Source organism: Amphiprion ocellaris, chromosome 16 (assembly GCF_022539595.1).
Source record: "Amphiprion ocellaris isolate individual 3 ecotype Okinawa chromosome 16, ASM2253959v1, whole genome shotgun sequence".
NCBI classification, from domain to species: Eukaryota; Metazoa; Chordata; class Actinopteri; family Pomacentridae; genus Amphiprion; species Amphiprion ocellaris.
Window position 1 is genome coordinate 14,101,160 of NC_072781.1, and position 15,913 is coordinate 14,117,072.

Sequence of the window (15,913 nt, forward strand, 5' to 3'; positions counted from 1 at the left end):
CTTATATTAACCAGGTGATGCTTTTGAAAATAATGATTATCATTTATTGTTCTGGTGTGGCCATAATTGCAGAATGTACTGTGACTGCAGTGTTGTGGTATATTTAGGGACTGTTTCATTAAGTCTTGACCATTTGAATCCACACCTGCTGAAAGTGTGATTACTGCCCCTGCTTTAAATATTACCACAGAATCGTCACTCCTCGTGTCGCCTAGCAACCACATTGTAGCGCTGCTGTTGCCAAGGATGGCAGTGAAAAGCATTTTTTTTTTTAGATTTAATTTATTTTAAAAGGATATCAACGCATCTAACACACATAGCCATGTAAAGTTCTGTTGTTTTCAATTATTTAATATTTTAAGTTAATTATTTACAATCCTTGTATATCCTATTATCCCCAACTTAACTGATGCCGGACAGCTAAAATTAAAGAAAAAAGATTTTAAAAAAAGAGAAAATTAGAAAAAAAACGGTTTAATACTTTTAACATTTGCTAACGAGTGTCTTTATTTAGCTTGTATATGAAACTATTGAGCCTAAATCCAATATGGCCACCATTTTTTCGACACTATGTTGCCATGGTGAGAAAAACGACAGCCGCGGTAATATATCAGACGTGTCAAATGGTGCATAACGGTTTCTTTCAAATCCCGCATTTGTGTACAACGGGAAAAAAAAGACCTGTCTATGTAACTGTTGAATAACACCGAGAGAGGAGAAGTGAGTTTTTTTTCCCAGATGGACCAGCTACTTGAATGCAGTGGTTATGCTCATGCCCAGATACGTAGACAGTGACTTCATACTCATTTTTCAGCACACGTCTAGGAGCCGTCGCTCCCCTATTAGAATGGATATATCCGCAAGAAAACCATCTATATGCGCTGAGAAGATTTACTCCCAGATGTAAAGACACGTATTTTCTATCAGTGCTTGCCAGTGGACTGCTCTGTTTCGGCTGAGCCGCCGTTGAAATCCGTTTTATTCCCTCTCCAAAGCAGCGGTGCGTTCACTTACTATCATACTGCTGTAAAATGAAGATGGGCTCTATGATATGATGATGATGGACGAACGAGCTACCGCGGCTGGTATGTTGTATTTTCCCATTGTTAGTGAAGACTATCCTTTAGATCTAGATAGGATACATTGGCAGAAATGTGATGTACAGAGAGATTTCCTCTGGATTTTAGTAGAGGCTGTGCGTGTGTGTTGGTGGGAGAGGGGGAGGAAGTAATTGGCCAAATGCAGTGGTGCATAGCCTATTGTAGCTGGTGTTGTACCTTCTTATGAAATCTGTACTCTTTTATAATAAATTATAAGCATGGCTCCCTTCATCAGCTGTGAATCTATTAATATGATCTACTGCACAAAATAATCGCTGACTTTGTATCCTTTGTAGCTCTCTATCAAGGTGGCAGCAATGGCAGAGGCAGCAGATACCTCATTTACTCCTTCCATGCAGAGGAATAATGCTGAAATTGATGACAGTGGGATCTGTCTAATTTGCCATTAATACAATGAACACCACCGTTACACCATCAGACCTGGTGGATGTGCCAAGACAGCAGACCTTCAATGGCACCCTGGGCACACACACCCCTTCAGGATGGGCCGTGATCCACACTGCTACCTTGACCTTTTGCTCCCTCCTCCTCATCTTCATCTTCTTCCTAGGCTCTTACGGCAACCTCGTGGTGTTCCTGTCCTTTTTTGACCCGGCGTTTCGCAAGTTCCGCACCAACTTTGACTTCATGATCCTCAACCTGTCCTTCTGCGACTTGTTCATCTGCTGCGTGACGGCTCCCATGTTTGCACTGGTGCTCTTCCTGGATGCCGGCGGAGGGGATGGCGTGTCCAAGAGCTTCTGCTTCGCCTTCCACCTGACCAGCTCGGGCTTCATCATCATGTCCCTGGAGACGGTGGCTGTCATTGCTTTGCACAGGCTGCGCATGGTTCTGGGGCAGCAGCCCAACCGCACCGCCTCCTTCCCCTGCACGTTGGCCCTCACCGCCCTGCTGTGGACGTCCAGCTTCACCATGGCTGCTCTCCTCACCATGCGAGCGTATCCACGTCGAGATGGACCTTGTTTGCCCCACTTTGGCCTGGGAAGCGGACAGGCCAGGGTCGTGTTGTACGTGTACCTGGCAGACTTTGCCTTTTGTGTAGCTGTGGTGTCTGTTTCCTACCTGATGATTGCTCAGACACTGAGGAAGAACGCTCAAGTGAGAAAATGTCCCATCATCACTGTAGACGCCACGTGTCCTCCGCCCCCACCGCCTCTCATTGCAGCAGGCTTTGAAAGCATGCAGTGTGCTGTTCAAGGCCCCTCTCTGTATCGTAACCAGACTTACAACAAACTGCAGAATGTACAGACACACTCTTATGCCAACAGGACCAACCAGCCAGTGGTCCCTGGAGCTGCTCAAGGAGCCACCTGCTGCCAGCTGGTCTCTACAGTCAACTTGGCCACAGCCAAAGACTCGAAGGCAGTTGTCACCTGTGTAGTTATAGTGTTCTCTGTGCTGCTCTGCTGCTTGCCAATGGGAGTTTCACTGTCACAGGATGTTTTGTCACCAGAAAGCAGCTTTGCACATTACCAGTTTGAACTGTGCGGCTTTGTGCTCATTTTTCTCAAATCGGGCATCAATCCTTTTGTGTACTCACGCAACAGCGCAGGCCTCCGCCGCCGTGTGCTGTGCTGCATTCAGTGGGCTGCGCTGGGCTTCCTCTGTTGCAAACAAAAGACTCGCCTGCACGCGATGGGGAAAGGCAGTCTGGAAGTCAATCGCAATAAATCTTCCCACCATGAGACCAACTCAGCCTACGTACTCTCGCCCAAGCCACAGAGGAGGCTGGTAGACCAGGCATGTGGGCCCAGTCACTCCAGGGATTGTGCAGGTAGTCCACGGGCCACAGGTGCACGCAAACCTCGTTTACCGAGTACTTCTACACCTATCAACACCCGCATTGAGCCCTACTACAGTATATACAACAGCAGCCCCTCTGCAGGGCCCAGCTCCCCAACTAGCCTGCAGCCTGTCAGCTCTCAGACATTTGCCTTTGCTAAGTCCTATGTAGCCATGCACTACCACACTCACCAGGACACACTGCAAGACTTCGAAAGCACCTCAGTGCACCAGATTCCCATTCCCTCTGTCTGAGCAAAGAACAGAAAGGTTTGGATGATCTTTCCAAACTTGAAGTCGAATGTGAATCAAAAGAGGAACATGAAAACAGTCCATTTTATGTACTATTCGGAATTAGTATTAACCATTTGTTTTCTTCTACAATGAAAAGACATTATGTTACCTTTTCTTGGGTGGAAAAATGAAAGAACCAGGATTATAAGCTTTGCCATGGAAACCAAAAACAACCAAGACATTTATAATGAAAAGTATCTGTTCCAAAAAGTTGCTGTTCTTGAATTTTTTGCTCTTACAGATATACAGTTTGACATGAATCTGCCCCTTTTTTGTGCACGCATGTGCCAGTATAACCCGAGACTATGCAGGTTTCCATTGAAGCCGAAGACAGCAGCTGCTGGTTTCACTGCTGCCTCCTCTGGTTGAAGTTACTGAGCTGTGACACCACCTGCTGTATCATCCGGCTACAATGAAACCCTGCAAAATCCCACACATGGCTGTCAATGGCATGTGTTTGCACCTTGATGGGACTTTTATGCTTCTTAAGAAAAATGTGTTTGTGAGCCTCATACTCTTTTTAACACAATAAATGTTTGGCAAGTGCAGAGGATCTGTGCTTCTACTTTTTTTTAAAGTAAAGCTAAATCAACAGACAACTCAATTAAGTGCAGAAGGTTTGCACTAAGGGGACGGAGGCAGTCGGCTGCTTGTAACTGCCCAAGCTGCTGAAACACAAGAGTTTCTGATTTAAGACAAAGCAACCAGCTGACTATTTTGATTTAAAATTTCTGTAATTTTTTGCAAAAATTTAAAGCTTTTTCCAAGTTCCAGCTTTTCAAATATGAGCACGATGCATTTTATATACACTACCAGTCAACAGTTGGAACACACCTTCTCATTCAATGCTTTTTATTAATTTGTATTATTTTCTACATTGTAGGTTAATACCGAAGATGAACACTTTCTTGGTTTACAACATAATTCCATATGTATTCTTCCATAGTTTTGATATCTTCAGTATTAATCTGCAATGTAGAAAATATTTAAATAAAAACCATTGAATGAGGTGTGTCCAAACTTTTGACTAGTAGTGTATCATAGTAAATGTTTGGGTTTATTGATCAGACAAAAGATGTGAACAGGTCATCTTGTCTTGCAAAATTTATTAGGAATTTGCAATTTTCTTATATACTTTGGGAAATAGGTAGTCAAGAACATAGTGGAAAATCATTTAAGTTTCAGCATTAGTTTTGGCAGCAAGGTTAATGACAGTTGCTTAACAGTATTTCAGGCTTCATGTCTGACAGCATGGTACACTTGCTGCTCTGCTCATGTCAGGAATGTGAAAACAAAATACTTCTCTTATTTTCAACCACGAAAGATTTCACAATAAGGGAAGATTATAGCGTTTGCATAGCCTCAGCACCCTCTGGTGGCCGTAGCAGGAGAGAAACTTTTACATTTTTTTTCTCAGCGTTGTCATATTTTTAAAAAGTTTAGCCACTTAATAAAAAAAACACATTGATATTTGTGAAGGTGGTGATGATAATTAGATATTAGGTACAGATATGTATTGCTGTGATGTCCTCACATCTCAGTCAATTTTTTTCCTGTATGGTAATGCAACACTACAAATGAGGTTTCATGTTTTTTTAATTCTTTGCTGCAGATGCATTGGTGTTTATCCCAGTTATACAGCAGTGGTCAGGACCCCAGTGTTCATCTTCATAAAACCACAGAATTAAATGAACTCACAGACATTCTGCACATCCTACAAACTTGCATGAAATTTTAATCACTCACTTTTGTTGTTGTTATTCCACAGCACCCTCTAGTGAATAAGTTACACTCACTCATCCTGTAAATTAACACAGCACACATTCGCCCTGCCGCAAAGCATTTCAGAACTTATCCCCCCCCTCCTTCCCCATCATATCTACAAGTACAAAGTGCCACAGTCAAGCAGCTAATCGTTGCATATCACACACACACATACAAACAAACACAGTCATTAAAGACAATAAAACATCCATGAATATTGTTGATTCCCCTGATGATTACAAATCCCCTGATTCGTCACTCCTTTGCTTTGAATTAATCAGCAGAAAGAGAAGCATAGATACGGAGTCCAGGCAATGAATTCACTGCCTTGTGGAGTGAGGTGTCAGCTCCATTTCGCTGCACTGCAAGTCCGAGCTGGTCCGTCGGATTCAGCTCACCTGCTCTACAGATCAGGGCTTAGGTTGGGGCTGTTCTCCTGAGCTACATGAAGTCCAGCCTCAAGATCAAGTTTTACCTCAGTTTTGGCATTTGGCGCAGAGCTTTGGGTTTCAGTTTCTCCACCAAACAAGTCTTCTCTTCTACAACTGTCCTCTCTCTTTATGTTTGCTCCCCTCGTCCTTCATGCGCCGTTGCTGTCATGGGAACTTTGTCGGTTTAGCTGGAGACCGACAGAAGTCCGTGTTCATCAGCAGTGTCAAGAATCCTGCATATGACAGGAGACTCAACCTAGGGAGAAAAAAAAGATGTCAATCACCTTGAATATGCTGCCAATCATTTAAGCTGACATCCTGTCTGCACACAGTCAATATGGTTAGATAGTTAATCTAGTCTGTCTCTCTTCCACTCATTTTCATTGCTATTGTATGATTTTTTTCTACATGTTGGACATGTTTGAAAGCTTCCACACTTTCTTCTGTCGCTAAACCGTTTTTTGTTGCTAAACTTAATAACATGAAGAACCTGTTTTTTATGTGATAAAACAGCCCATCTTTGCACGCATCAGAGCAGTCTTGTTTCTTTATCATTCCCAATTAAATAAATCCGACACACCTTTTCAGTCAGACCTTATCATAGAGGACAAAACATCAGCGCACTGCAACCACCAATAATGCTATTAGTTACTCCTGCATTTAACGAGTCAATACATCTGCTATCCTTGTCATTTGTTTCCACTGAATTTGGTGTAAATTAGTTGTGAATAAAATAAATTTCCTTTTATTTGGCCCTCATGACTAAAGTAAGGGAGAAGCTAAGGTTCAGCGTTAAACTCACACACTGCAACTAAGCATGTGTTTTTGTTTTTCAGTAAATGTGACTCAGTGGTTACAAGTCAACTTACCCCAAGGATGTACTGACAAGTCTGAGGCTCCAGCATATATACAGTGACAGCATGAGGAGACTCCGACTCCTTACATCTGACACAGAGAAGACAAATGATACGAATGAATCAAATGGGAAACACTGAGGTATTGTCTTACTCATGTGTTGACTCGGGGCGGTGACACTGAACCACAGGGCGCTATGGTTCCTCCCCAGACATGACTGTTCACTCACTTGAGCTTGACAATGACCTGTCTGGGCTTCCCTGTCAGATCGCACACATCCCCGTGGCCATAAAAGTGGGACACCAACCTATTATGAGGCAAAAAAGAAGGAAACAGAGTGAAAAATCAACAACGGTGTAAAAAAGGATCCATGTGAAGCTTCAAAAATTTGAATTGCCTACTTGACTTTCTGCACGCCATCATCTTTGAGTTGGTAGGATCGGGCAACGTTCTTCTTGGCCCAGTCGATGTGCTCCTCTGCGTTCCAGTTTCCCACCACCACAATGTTCTTTCCTTGTTCTTTGTCCTGGGACACCAAGAAATACATATGTCAATGTACAAATGCAATCCAATGTACTGAACAATCTTACATACACAATAGAAATCACCACTTATGCAAGTACAAATTTTCTGTTACACTAATCACTAGCAAGGTGGTCTCTTACCTCATGGTACTGATGGACATGCTTTCCATAACAGAATTCATACTTCCACCATCCTACCCCCTGAAACACACACATTATGGTCACTATATGTCACTCAAACACGATTTAGACGCTACAAATAAACACGCCTCACCCCGTGGAGACAGTAAGAGCCACTTAGGAACTCCTTGATCAGCTGGTCATCCGTCAGACGGGAGATGTGAGTGGTGCCGACAGTGACCTGAGACTGCCCTCCGACAGTCATGGGTTTGTGAGTGGAGGTGAAGGCTTCCTCTCTCACTGGTGGCGCCTCCTCCTGTGACATGTCAAAGATAGAAATGAGCGATGCATCATTTGTACAAACAGAAAAGCCACTTTTCGACTCGGCCATCTGTCTTGCGCGCGTCTCACCTCTCTGGCTTCAGAGGCGGCGCTGAAAGGTGGTTTCAGCTGCTCTTCTTGCTCCTTGTCCAATTGAGCGAGTCGCTGAGGCTGCAAAGGGGAGCCCGCCAGAGCCTGGCAGAAGATGGCATTTACTGGGGAGGATTTGAACCTGCAAGAATGGAAACAATGAGATGTAAGCAGGAATCTCATGGGCAGAAGCCTGACACACAGGAGTGACCTTAAAGCAGAATTTATGACATATTTTCACTTTATTCCTTTAAGCACAATATTTAAACGTAGTCATTTTTCCTGATCTACCTGTATTTTGGGTGTGCACACAGCAGAGGCGTCAACACCACCACCTCATATTCACAGGTAGTGACCTCAGCGACAGACAGGATCTCATGCTTGGCTTCTGGGTGACAGACGTACAACACAGATGTGGAGCGAGGCTGGTCCTGTTTCAGCACGCATGGCGTTCCATTTCCCATCTCCAACGAATAGTAGGGAGTCAGCTGACCTTCTATATTCTTAGTAGGCACCTAGACACCAGTGGGAAAAGGTAAGGAAGCAGTCAAGAGGTCAGAAATGTGAGAAGTGGCAGCTAGTCTGGCAGATTCAGTTGGTTAATAGAATTCCATTATTATACTTACTTCTGTTTCTACTGCTGGTTTGACATTTTCTGCCTCCTCAGCTTGATCTAAAAAAAATATCTTTGTTTAAGCACAGTAAGGACAGAAAATATGTGTACAAAATATATCATAAATTTAGATTCACAAAGGCACTCACTTGGCTCTGTTGATTGGCTCTTCTGTGCCATATTCCCCAGGAAGTACTCTTGAACGCTAATTTTCTGTGGAAAAACAAATGCCTATTTTCAGCACATACAAATTTAAGTCATTAATGTCATCTGAAAATGATTTTCTTCAATCTAAATACTGACCTGGCCAGTCTCCTTCTCTTCATGATACTGTCTTATATGCTTTCCATGGCACACTTCATATGTCCAGTATGACTCAATCTGCAGAAGTGGCAAACCAAAAGCAGTTAGAAGTGAGTCTTAAATTGACCAAACACCCTCAGGACCACAGCAGAAGTACATTTTATGTGTTATGGTTTGCTGATGTAGCATAACTGAACTTATTTTCACTTTCACTGCTGGGGGAAAATAGATAAAATAAAAGAGTCTCACCCTGTAGGAGCAGCTGCTTCGCTTGAATAGTGGATCGAGCAGTTCACCTGGACTGGGTCCACTGTACTCCTTCTCATCATCCTGAGAGAGAAAGAGGCAAAGGCAAGCAGAGTGAGAGAGATGAGGCAGCATGGGGAACTGTGTCACAAGACAAGAGCGATAAAAAGCAAATCTTCATGAGAAAGCCAAAGACATCAAATTGTGAAAGGCTTCCATGCCATACTGGTATGAAGGGAGATTTCTACATATCAATGCAAATCATTTTGTTAAGTGTCATTTCTCTTTTGGATGACACATTAGTAGATTTCTCTCTGGTAAATGATTGAAGCCCCGAAAACTCATATCTGTGTATCAAAGCTAGATAAAATGAAGCTTTTTTCATGTATGTTCAAAATTTGGGGGTAATCCTACACTGTTGTTTCCTCAACAGTGTGGAAAACTATAAGGTTCCTGCCCCTCTCTCCACTTACTGCAGCTCAGCACACCAGCTCACCCGCCACTCTGCTCAAACACTGTAAAACTAGTCTGCACTACAAAATGGCCAATTGTAACATTGGACTCATTCAGCCATACACATTTGATTCTGAACCGAATCTGAAGAAGAATAACGATACAGAAAGTCAGCTCATGCAGGCTGACAGTATTAGTTTTTTAGGTCTGTTACACGTGAAACCTCCAAAACCCATTGGTACACTGCAGTTTCAAGTAGGAAATGCTTGTTTTGCTCATGATGTGTATTCAAGCATATAAAAAAACACCATATGGACAAGCTTACAAGGTGATAAACTTGAATTTAACAGGAGTTGTTGACATTTGTTACTAAATTAATGACTCAGAAAATAGAGTTGAACTGGGAACTTCTTTAAAACTTTTCCGATCACATAAGTGATATGCCACTTGGTTCGATCTCTCTTTTTCTTTTACATTCATGTTGTCAAGGTATAGCTAGCATGGCTTTTGCACCCAACTAAATGCAAATAACTTGTAGAATACATCCTTATTGTAACAGGTATAAATGATGGCCACAATCACAAAACCCATGCAGACAGTGATGCTATAATCACAGAAACATATGATTCAAAGATATTTTTTGGTTGAAAACTGCAGACTAATCCAAAGCTGCTCAGAAATGTTTTAAGTGTCTCTTCATGCTTAAAAACAACGTATACATGTACGCCTGGTTCATGTATGGTATGTTAAGCAGCAGAACAAGCTGTAGAGAATTTACTGGCCTTGCAAGAACAGATATCAAAATTTCTGCAGTGTGTTTATCATTATGTCATCAGAGGCAACAGAAAAGGTTTTCCTAAATAACTAAATTAGTTGAAAAAAACTTTGTTAACATATACAGCTGACAGTGCTGAAGAAGAACCAGGAACTCACCTCCTCTCCAGCTGTCAGGGAAGGTAGGAGACATTTGTACTTCTCCTTCTCTGTTGTTGTCATAATGACAAAGTCATCTTCGTTGTAAAGTGCACCTGTAGCTGGCTGTAAATCAGAGGAAAATGTTTGTTACTTAAACTGCAATGAGACAACTAGGAAACGAAGTCTGAAAGCAGTGCAGTGCAACCTCCCTTCACAGCTACAAAGCTAAAAAAAAGTCTCCTCAGCCTGCAACAGTGCATTTATTCCTCAAAACAAACGCGCTACTAAAGGACGAGACACACCAGCGTGAATTCAGCGCCAGGCCAGGTGATTTTGAAAGGAATTTCGTCTGTAAAGGAGGGATACCCCCCTCTGTTTGCTGAGACGCCGCTGCAGACTTCCAGCAGCCCACCGAAGAACACCAAGAGTAGCCCAGCCATCATCTCTCCTGTCCGGCTGCTGAGCTCCTCCAGCCTCCCGCTCCTCATGTAAGACACCGGCCCCCTCGGCTCACACTCAAACCCGCTTCAGAGATGAATTCAAAGCGAACAGAAAGTCCAGGGAAGTCTGGTTTTGACAAGAGAAGACAGATGTCAATACAGCATTAAACACAGGAAGTGAACTGTTTACTTGCCACGTCGTGTTCCGGCTGTGCGTCGGACCGGAATAAAAGCAGCGACCCCTGGTGGCCAGTAGAGGTACTGAACGTTTCGAAAATTCAAATTTTCCAACTTTGGGGTCAAATTAGGACAGAATTAAATCCGCTTTTATAACAGTCAAAACAACAGCCATAATATGTCACTTATTTTGGTTTGCCAATACAATCAAGACCACAATAACACAAGTCCTATACCTATAATTAAAGTTTACCTTCAAATCATCATGATAAAATAGGTTGGAACTTTATTATATTATCTTATCTGTTTTGTATGTTGGGAAGCCTTAGTTGAAAAGCATACGAGTTTTGTTACTATGGTCCTGACTGTTTTGGAAAAATGCAAATAAACATAGCCCACATCCTTATTTCTTATGCAAATTAAAATGAAAATTCAGCTTTATTTAACACTTAAATTTGTAACCATTCAGTCTATAATACTTACAGAACTATATCTTTGAAGCAGTGCTTACACAATGACCACAAAGTCACTGTAAACAAATTTATGCAATGTAGTTAAGCAATCCAAATACAGGTAATTGTATGTTAAATTTTAATGAGACCAATAAATATGTATTGTAAATTTGTCTTTATAACTGTAAATAAATTAACTTATATCAATTACAAGCCAGTCTACACATGTGTTTCTTCCACTTTTCTCACCCCTGTATGACTTTTGAATGGCAGATCATTTTACATTGTACAAGCCATCAAGATAAAAGAGATAAATCCTCAATTGTCTTCAACCATTTGGTGGTACGAGCTTTAATGCTGCTGGTAAAAGTTCAAAAGGGTGTCAGACAAAGCACCATGTCATGCTTTGGTCAAATTAAGGAAGAAGATTCATAATATAAAGTTAAACTTTTAGGAAGCAAATATATTTCTTTTGTATAGTGGAATCCCTGGTAAAACACAGCTCCCAAGATATTTTACTAAAACTACCTACATCTTCATATTCAGAGAACAATACTCAAGACAGCTTGCTTGAAGCATGTACGGTTTTTGGATAATGTGGAAACAACATAAACACCATTTGCCTAATTTCTGCCTCCCGGTGGATAGATTTGGAAATGTAATTGTGAGGTGAAAGTGCAGAACTAATGTTTTTAAGGATGTCTCAATTATTTTTAAGACTGGAGATGGAAGACTCTATGGAGAAATCTAGCAAAGAGTAAAATAAATCATGTTGGCAAGCTGATTTATGGAGCATTTCATGGCTATTATTTCATTTGACTTACAAAGAAGCAATGACAGTGCCAGCATGCAGTGTCCTGACTCTCATCCCCCATGACTCTGTTGATTCAGCATTGCTGTGCTGAAGGACGATAAATAATTCCCCTCCATCTGAAGAGTTCACACGGAAAGAGCTCACCGTGAACATGAAATTTAAGACACAGACCCTGAGAATATGTGGCGTTGCATTTCACTGTCGCGGAGGAAAATGCAGAGTGCCTTGGACTGATGGAAACATGGAGAGGTGAACCTGAGACGGGCATTTTTTTCCCACCTGTTGGTGGAGCTGTTGATGTGAGAATGTGGAGCATTGAGAGAGTCAGGAGAGAGGAAAAAGATTATAACAGATTTTGAGACAAAGGGGGAGAGGATTAGGAGGAGAAGGGGATGCGGAGGAACAGGGAAAGATAGAAGAAAGAGAACATGTGACTGGATCATCCACTTTCTGCAACCACTCCTTTCTGCTTCATACACATAGCTCATATACTTACATATGTCTCTGATGTGAATGCTGCATATGGATGGAAAGATATGCATTTATTGGAATATAAAATATGTTATGATAGATAGATAGATAGATAGATAGATAGATAGATAGATAGATAGATAGATAGATAGATAGATAGATAGATAGATAGATAGATAGATAGATTATTGTTCTACCCATTTTTCAGCTGCCATAAAAATTAAGGAAAACCGTGAAATCCTATTGAAAGCTCTAAACAAAAGCAGTAAATGGACCATAAGTCAAAGGTCAATACTCTGAGGAGAAAATCAATATCACTTTTGTAGCTGTGCAGTAAATGTGAAGCTACCCTGCAGCCAGTTAGCTTAGCTTGGCACCGAAACTAAAAAGAGCGGGAGGTACGAAGCCGGGTCATTAAAAAAAAAAATAAGTGTAGAAAAATGACTCACTTTGCATATGTTTTTTTAAAGCATACAAAGCAGAGTTAAACCTTTTGTGTGTGTGTGTATGTGTGTCCATTTCCATGTATCAGATGCCTCAGAATACAAATTATGAGTGTCCAGGAACCAAAAAAAAAAGAACTGGTAATTGTGATACAACAGCCAAGTGAGTCAAAAGTTCGTCAGCGTGTCATCCTCGACGATTGTTAACAGACTTTTCTAAAGCCCAACTGGCAGGAGCTCACCTGAACTCACCACTTTGAATTGAGCATTTTCATTTATTTCACTGTCATCCATGGGGTGAACCTGATTTGCATAGATGCCTTCCATACACCCTCACCTTATGCATAATTGATACAACTGTCATCTCCCCAACCATAATAACATCATTCCAAAGGGAGCAGAGAGAAATGAATCTTGGCATTTGAAGGTCTCGAGTGAGATTAAGATATCTCCTGAGCTGTCACCTAAAAATATACATGGAATATGTCAGACATCAAATCAATACTGGCACTTTAGCCAGATTTACCTAATGACATTCAGTATTGATTTGTGTAAAGCATTCCCACATGTTGTATTTCTTTTGTAAGTTAGATTTCCCTTGTTAAAATTTTTTTTCTCACATTTCCCTTCAGACTCCATACAGCTTATCTGATAAATTATTAAAGGTTCATTGTGGTATTCATTAATACTGCACACAGTTTATGAGAATTACATCAGGCCTTTCTTCTCAGTTTGTTTACTGAGGTTTTTGAAGTGATGGAGACACCAAAAGACTTCAAACGACATTACCATTTTTTAAGAATCTTCAGCAAACTGACAGTGTGTTTACCAGCTTAAGGAGTGGAGTGTCAAAAAATACTTCCTGATACGCACTTTTAACGCACGCATTAGCAAAATCTCTTAATTCTGTCTGTTTTGCATGAGCACCGTTGTCGCTCACCCACCTGTTGTGCTTTAGTTAAACTATAGCACCGTGTTGTAGGCTAAACTAGTCTTGTTCGGGGCTACAACTTGAATAAATGCTGCAAAGAAGCAAAACAAGTCGGTGACACATGAAAGAAATGGATTTAAGCGTGCCAGTGGATCAGAGTGTGGCTCCGCACATCCCTGCAGAGAAGGTAATGAGAGAGTATTTTTGTTTGGATGAGTCTGGAAAGGATCCAGATATTTGCAGAGCTGGTCTTCGCTGTATTTGCCTGCGACTGAGGCTTAGCTCTTATATGTGAATATCAGAAGGGGGTCAGCAGAGACGGAACATCCCTGAGTCCATGAATGCTTCACAAAACCCATAATTAAAATTTACACTGTATAAACCTGTCGCCAAGGTTTTATATCAGTCAAATGTTAAGGTTGTAGGATTCATATTTTGATGTTATTGGGTTGACCAAGTCCTCACAAGGATACAGACCATATTTCATATTCTCAGTCTATTTTTTCTTTTGTGAACCTCCCAGCTTGGGAAAACCTCCGGTTGCATCTCCATCAAAACTAAAGCAGCCCATCCTACCATGGCTATTCTCGAAGGTGACCATGGATGTTTATGTAAATACCGTTTGCATTGTCTGAGTCTTTAAGCCATTTGAGAGACTGTTGAGACGGCACGCTCAAATACAAAAGTCAGCGAAACCCCAGAAGTGTCTTCTTGTCTATATGCAAGAACAGAAAGTGGGTTACCTACTTGAAAATGCACCCTAAGCAGTGTGTATAAGCTAGAGGAGCTTAGTGAAGCTAGGAAAGACTTTGAGAGGGAAAGTCATTTCGTGTCTCATCACAGTTTGACAGTGAATGGCACAAATACTGCAAGGTGAGGAACAGAGCTCTTGAGCGACTGGACACAGAATGGAAGTTGAGATTCTGTGGATACTGGATCAATATGAGCACTTCAGCAGCTAGAAATGTGGGAAGATGTGAGCAGGATTAGTAAGTGAGCAACATAATTGTGAAAAGAAATCATGCAAAATCCTACACTTATTGACTACAAACTTTAAAATATGGATATCAGTGTTTGATCCAATTTACTCTAAAATGCATTTGCTAATAGAGCAAAATCCTCTTAACAAAGACTATATATAAAAAGCCGTCAAACTTTGTTGGTACCATATTTATTCCTATTAATCGTCATATCTAAAACCACTTTTAATTGTCCACAACAACCCACATGAGCTATTGACAGAGTAAACTACTACATCTCTTTCTAAACGCAGTCCTTTATTTGAGCTGAGGAGAAGTACAGTATGTACCGAACTCACTAAATCATTTATATTCGACTCCGCTCTTGTGTAATTGATGCAAAGAAACCCTATACAATCCATCATCATTTGAATGCAGTCGCAAGATTTCATTGGCACCAATTTGGACTGCAGATGGGTTTAATTGGCTGAGATATGGGAAAGACGATAGCTTCTTCCATTTTATGTACGACTCCACTGTTCACCACTCAACTGACGTATAACGCATTCACCACATCAGACAACTGAGAAAAAACAATAACTGTAGTTTAATGCGCTGAATTTAACCCTCAGCCTGAGCACGTTTTTATATTTACACTCATGTCAACAAGGTATTTAAAGGCAATGAAAACAAGCTGCAACTGGTTTTCACATTAAAGCATGTACATTTGTAGCCTACACGTCCTCCATTAATACATATGGAAAAAACTGTAGCTCAGGGCTTCTGATTCTCAGCATCTGTGGCTAATATTGAACACACAAGGCCACCACAAATTGATGCTACCTTTTAATTAATCTCCAGTTAAGAGCGTTATAAGAGATCTAGGAGCACCTGATGTCGACTCTATTTTGTTTCTGCTTTGATATTAGCCAGTTTAATGAACAGCACACATTTGTATGCATTTCACAAAATAATATAAGCAAAAAAGTGATCATTGCACTTAGTATGCAGAGCATTCTCCTCTATTACACTTTCTGCTAATGCTTTTTATATCTCCTGCCTCTGCAAATTAAGAGAGTGACTCTAACCGATTCTAAACTGACATTCATATCCTGCCAAATAATAAGAGGGAGTCAACAATTTTCATAATGCACGGCATTCTCTGTGTTATCCAGTTCATTCAGGTGTATTTGGCTTTGTAAAAGGCCAATCTTACAAAGTCTTGCACTATAGCCATGTTTGCAAATTATTCCAGGTTTCCCCCGAGGGACCCCGAATCAGTCAAATCTTCTGACTTTCTTGTCTTTTCCACACTCGAACATGATAACACCGAAACTATGTCTTTCATTTTTGTTTAGTGTGCACAAATGTCGCAGCAGCAATTCTATTTTCAG

The 15,913-nt window shown here is 41.2% G+C and overlaps 2 protein-coding genes across 2 annotated transcripts; one reads left to right on the forward strand and one right to left on the reverse strand.

Annotated features, from left to right (window-relative positions):
* Positions 1 to 81: 81 nt before the first annotated feature.
* gpr75 (G protein-coupled receptor 75) lies at positions 82 to 3,747 on the forward strand. Its single transcript, XM_023261812.3, has 2 exons — positions 82 to 1,085; positions 1,397 to 3,747. The coding sequence occupies exon 2, from the start codon at positions 1,515 to 1,517 to the stop codon at positions 3,156 to 3,158; it is 1,644 nt and encodes a 547-aa protein (XP_023117580.1). The 5' UTR covers positions 82 to 1,085; positions 1,397 to 1,514; the 3' UTR covers positions 3,159 to 3,747.
* A 539-nt stretch (positions 3,748 to 4,286) lies between these two features.
* erlec1 (endoplasmic reticulum lectin 1) lies at positions 4,287 to 10,467 on the reverse strand. The gene is made up of 14 exons (XM_023261799.3): positions 10,135 to 10,467; positions 9,851 to 9,955; positions 8,468 to 8,548; positions 8,219 to 8,296; positions 8,065 to 8,128; positions 7,929 to 7,975; positions 7,594 to 7,817; positions 7,303 to 7,444; positions 7,046 to 7,207; positions 6,913 to 6,972; positions 6,649 to 6,773; positions 6,477 to 6,554; positions 6,262 to 6,337; positions 4,287 to 5,648 (listed from the first exon to the last, which is right to left on the reverse strand). The coding sequence occupies exons 1-14, from the start codon at positions 10,318 to 10,320 to the stop codon at positions 5,577 to 5,579; spliced, it is 1,500 nt and encodes a 499-aa protein (XP_023117567.1). The 5' UTR covers positions 10,321 to 10,467; the 3' UTR covers positions 4,287 to 5,576.
* Between the last annotated feature and the right edge of the window lie 5,446 nt (positions 10,468 to 15,913).

Coding starts and splice junctions, on each gene's coding strand:
- erlec1 (XM_023261799.3), bottom strand. CDS start 10,320: ATGAGGAGCGGGAGGCTGGAGGAGCTCAGCAGCCGGACAGGAGAGATG. Junction 7,976..8,064: donor GAGCCAATCAACAGAGCCAA/GTGAGTGCCTTT, acceptor TATTTTTTTTAG/ATCAAGCTGAGGAGGCAGAA. Junction 6,338..6,476: donor CAGGTCATTGTCAAGCTCAA/GTGAGTGAACAG, acceptor TCTCTGTGTCAG/ATGTAAGGAGTCGGAGTCTC.
- gpr75 (XM_023261812.3), top strand. CDS start 1,515: ATGAACACCACCGTTACACCATCAGACCTGGTGGATGTGCCAAGACAG.